General features: G+C 47.0%; 1 protein-coding gene across 1 annotated transcript in view; it reads left to right on the top strand.

Moving 5' to 3' along the window:
• The window catches only part of DNER (delta/notch-like EGF repeat containing), a 290,628-nt gene that overhangs the window by 43,070 nt on the left and 242,991 nt on the right, over nt 1-4,567 (top strand). Inside the window, exons 2-3 of the mRNA XM_010837101.1 lie at nt 131-430; nt 2,584-2,678. Of these exons, the coding sequence (XP_010835403.1) occupies nt 131-430; nt 2,584-2,678 (395 nt within the window). The remainder of the gene's footprint in view (nt 1-130; nt 431-2,583; nt 2,679-4,567) is intronic.

Below are 4,567 nucleotides of genomic sequence, written 5' to 3' on the forward strand. Positions count from 1 at the left end.
TAAAAATGTATATTCCACAGGAATAGCATTTCTTTTAGAGCAGCAGCTCTGAGTCACAGAACTCATTTCCTAGCAAAGGCACCACATTCCTTATGAGGGAATAATTGACCCATTTATGCTCTCGTTTCAGCTTGTTGCGGATCCTTGCACCAGCAACCCGTGTCACCATGGCAACTGCAGCAGCAGCAGCAGCGATGGCTACCTCTGCATTTGCAATGAAGGCTACGAAGGTCCAAACTGTGAACAGGCACTTTCCAGCGTCCCCGCCTCTGGCTGGACCGAGTCCACGGCACCCAGGCAGCTTCAGCCTGTCCCTGCCACCCAGGAGCCCGAGATAATGCTGCCGCGCTCTCAGGCAACCATCACCCTGCCGACGTGGCAGCCGAAAACGGGCCAGAAAGTTGTAGAAATGAAATGGGATCAAGTGGAGGTGAGAACATTAAGTGAACATGTTTTTATGTAAGACACCAGTACGGTTAAAATCATTCCAGTGGTTCTAATATTAGCAATAAAAATCGAAAGCCTTGAAGTTACACCTTGAACAAAAGATGCCATACTTTTTTCCTGTCTGCCTTTCCGTGTAGGAAATCTCTCTTGGTTATGTAAATAAGACATGCCAATTATGATTGTTTTATGAGCATAAGAAGAAAAAACAAGGAAGAAAATGAATGAAATTATTTTCTGAAACGATATCCACATACTTTTATGCAAGATAATCTTAGATTTGGGACAGGCAGCTTAATGAAGAGTATTATCAATGAACATATTATAGACCCTCAATTACTGACCTAATTTTCCTCCATGGAATTTTATGCTTCAGTTTTAGTTTGTTATTGTTTAGATTCTGTTGTTGGTAACGTGCAGCACTTCAGTGCGATTTAGAAAAAAAGTATTACTGATTTTTAAAATATTTTGGCAGTGCATTTAAGAATGAAATTTCTGAATTTGATTAATTTTGGCAACAGCAGATTCTGTTCATTGAGTCTTGTCTGGTCTGGGTTTGGCTTATTGTACCTTCAAGCCCATCAGAAGTCTCACGCTGAGGATTTTCCAGCAGACCTTTAAAAGTTGACATAAAATATAAGTTTTCTAGCTAGAAGAATTGAAGTTGGACAAACGGAAATCGTAGATTTGAGTTAACATTGATAAAGTGCAATTCCATTCCATATAGTATTCCTTATCAGTATAGACCTGTGGTTGTATGACAGGCTTTTAGCTTACCTGAAAGAAAAAAACCCACATAGATCTTTGTATAGCATTTTTAGAGCCAAAGAATATGTCCAGAAATTTTGATTATGGTTATAAAAGAGTAAGGCAGCATTTCTTGTTTTATGTTCCTAGGTAATTCTAAGCAATTGACCCACTCTTTTTTTCACTGCCACACAATTTGTGAAGGCCCATTCAGGCTGAAGGGCAGTGTTTTTATGCTGCCTAAAAAACTGAGAACTTGTTCTGATTTCAAACTTACAATTGAGGCTTTGAAGTTAGGACTCTAATACCTCTTTGCTAAATGACACACTTCTTGAATGTGAGCTAGATTTGGTCTTGTGTTTATCAAGGAACTGTCCCTTAAAGAAAATTTCTCCCCAGCCAACCATGCTCTCCTGCGGTTGGTAAATGTGAAAAAGAAATGCCTCACCTTCCTGTCATGCTGTTATCTCTTAGGCCATTCAATAAGCAAGTTACAAGTGCCAGAGGAACACGTGAATATATTTCTGGACAATAAGTTGTGCATGCTGGGAATGGGGTGAAAGTGCTGAGCATATTTCTTTATTGCCCTCTGTTAATTCAGTGATGACGAATGCTTTTAATATCCTTTTATGCCAACTCTCAGGGGATGAGCACAGATCACAGCATGAGGAATAAATGAATGAATGGGTCAGAAGCCCGTCACTGGACGCAGTTCAAGTATTAGTAATATGCTTCCTGAGGAGCACAATTCCCACCTCGAGCTCCTTTTCTTAAATGCACATCAGTATAATGCTTTCCAGACCACGTCACTTAAAAATGAAGGTCCGGTCCACAGGGAACAGAAAAGGGCAGCTCCCGGCTACCTGGCCTCAGCGTGTTCTCCCACGTCCACCTGTGTACCGAGCAGGGTCACTTGGACCAGACACGTCCTATCTATGGCTCTCTGGAGGGCTTGTTCTTCTAGTCTTTTGGATTTCTACCCACGATGTGGAAGCTACTCCTCTAAGGCCATCTCCTTGTTCTCTAAGCATTTAGTTCCTCATTACCCACCAGACTGAGCAGAGAGCAGAGGCCCGTGACTGCTCGCAGGATGAAAGAGAGAACGGGGCCAATCTCCCGCCCTTCCCTGCAACATCATATTAGCAGTGTAGTCATCCTGGTAATTTGCAGACTGCTCTCAGCAAAGCTTTTGTGTTTCACAAACTCAGATGGCAAAGCTTTCACTGTGGTTAACATTTGTAAGGTTTCACTTGGCTTCTCAAGTCATGATCCCCAGCATTATCCAAAGAATGGAGTGGAGGCAGCCCGTGGGGTTTTGCTTTCTAATATGATCTTGCCCCATGATTAACCCTAATAACCTGTCTTTTTGGTGGTGTTTTTTTTCCCCTCCAGGTGGTTCCAGACATTGCCTGTGGGAATGCCAGTGCCAACAGCTCTGCAGGGGGCCGTCTGGTATCCTTTGAAGTCCCACAGAACACCTCGGTCAAGTAAGAAAGCTCCTAGTGAAACGTGGTTACCATCGATACTCTGGCTACTGGGTGGTGTCTGTTCACATAACTGGCCTGTAACGGGTCAGCCCAGTGGGAACCAGGAATGGAATTCCATGTGTAGACGAGGCCTGTGTCCCTTAGGAACTAGGTTTCAGAGGCGATTTCAGAGGAGACTCCAGGGATGCTGGCTGGGATGAGTTAGGTGGGAGATAAGAAACCCAGGAGCCTTAGCTAAGGTCTAGAGCCAGACCCTTCGCTTCTTCAATGACTTTTGCTTCCCAGATTCTTTGGCTTCTTCAGATTTTAATGGACCATGGGTTAAATTCGTATGCATGATTTACCCCACATTTAACATCCAAGCATTGCAATTATCTCTTTAAAAACAAGCAGGTGAGACGTGTGTTTTGTTGTGTTTTAAATTTATGCTCCTTCAAATTACATACTGCTCGATGTCACTGCAGGGGGTGGGGAGGAGGCAAAGGGAAGTGGTGTTGACAGAACCTGTGGGGACACCAGGTGCTGTGCATTGTTGTGGAGTAGGAGTGGAGGCCGGGGAGTGGGAGTGGAGGCCGGGGAGTCGGGGTGGAGGCCGGGGAGTGGGAGTGGAGGCCGGGGAGTGGGCGTGGAGGCTGGGGAGTGGGAGTGGAGGCCGGGGAGTGGGCGTGGAGGCTGGGGAGTGGGGGGTGGAGGCTGGGGAGTAGGAGTGGAGGCTGAGGAGTGTGGGTGGAGGCTGGGGAGTGGGGGTGGAGGCTGCATGGAGCACCCCTGACCTGTCTGACAATTCCCCACCCTGTGCTGTGCTATGCTTAGTCACTCAGTTGTGTCTGACTCTTTGAGGCCCCACGGACTGTAGCCTACCAGGCTCCTCTGTCCACGGGGATTCTCCAGGCAAGAACACTGGAGTGGATTGCCATGCCCTCCTCTAGGGGATCTTCCCAATCCAGGGATCAAACCCAGATCTTCTGCACTGCAGGCAGATTCTTTACCGTCTGAGCCACCAGGGAAGCCCAAGAATACTGGAGTGGGTAGCCTTTCCCTTTCTCCACGGGATCTTCCCAAATCAGGAATCGAACCTGGGCCTCCTGCATTGCAGGTGGATTCTTTACCAGCTGAGCTCCCAGGGAAGCTACCCCTCAAATGGGCACTTGCTGTCTAGTCTTCAGGGACTTTAGAAGAGAGGGTAGGACTTTGAGAGGGGGAGGACCTAGCCCAGCTTAGCCAGGATACTGCAGTGACTCCATTTAAAGAGGGTAGTGGGCACTCTTCACTTGGACCACGCAGGGTCATTTTTGTACACCTTGCCTTCTAAACAAAGGAATCTCTAAAAATGTTTGGACGAGGGGCTTTGTTCCATGACCCCTGTATCCCCTGCCCCCACCTGGACATCACCTGGTGGGAAAGAGCCAGGATGGACACAGGGAAGATGTCTGGCAGGGAGGAAGGTGAGGCCTGGGAGCAGCTCCGAGTTCTACCAGTAGGGGGCCCCCTGTCCTAAGTGTTCTGTTGCTCCTACTGAGGACCGAAACCCTACCGTCCAGAGCTGGTTTCAGGGAAATCATTGGTTTCCTTTATGTTTATGAAACCATGCCCCAGTTCTTTCTTGTCTGGGTCATGTTGCTTTACTTGAATAAGCCTTTCGGAAAACTTCTGGTCTATGCTTTTAAATGCTGCCTTCCTCTCCACCCCCCACTGCCCCCACAACAAATCTGAAACTCCCAAGACCCTTAGGCTGCAGCGTTAGACAGAAATAGCAGTGACCCAGGTCGAGTAAGATGGAAGTGCAGAACGATCTCCGGGTGCTGGATTCACGTGGGAGGGTTGCTAGCCCCTTAAGCTTTCCTTTATTGGTGAATCTGGTCGTTTAACGACCCTTTATTGAGACCCCT

Source organism: Bison bison, unplaced genomic scaffold (assembly GCF_000754665.1).
Source record: "Bison bison bison isolate TAMUID 2011002044 unplaced genomic scaffold, Bison_UMD1.0 scf7180017864068, whole genome shotgun sequence".
In the NCBI taxonomy this organism is placed as follows: domain Eukaryota; kingdom Metazoa; phylum Chordata; class Mammalia; order Artiodactyla; family Bovidae; genus Bison; species Bison bison.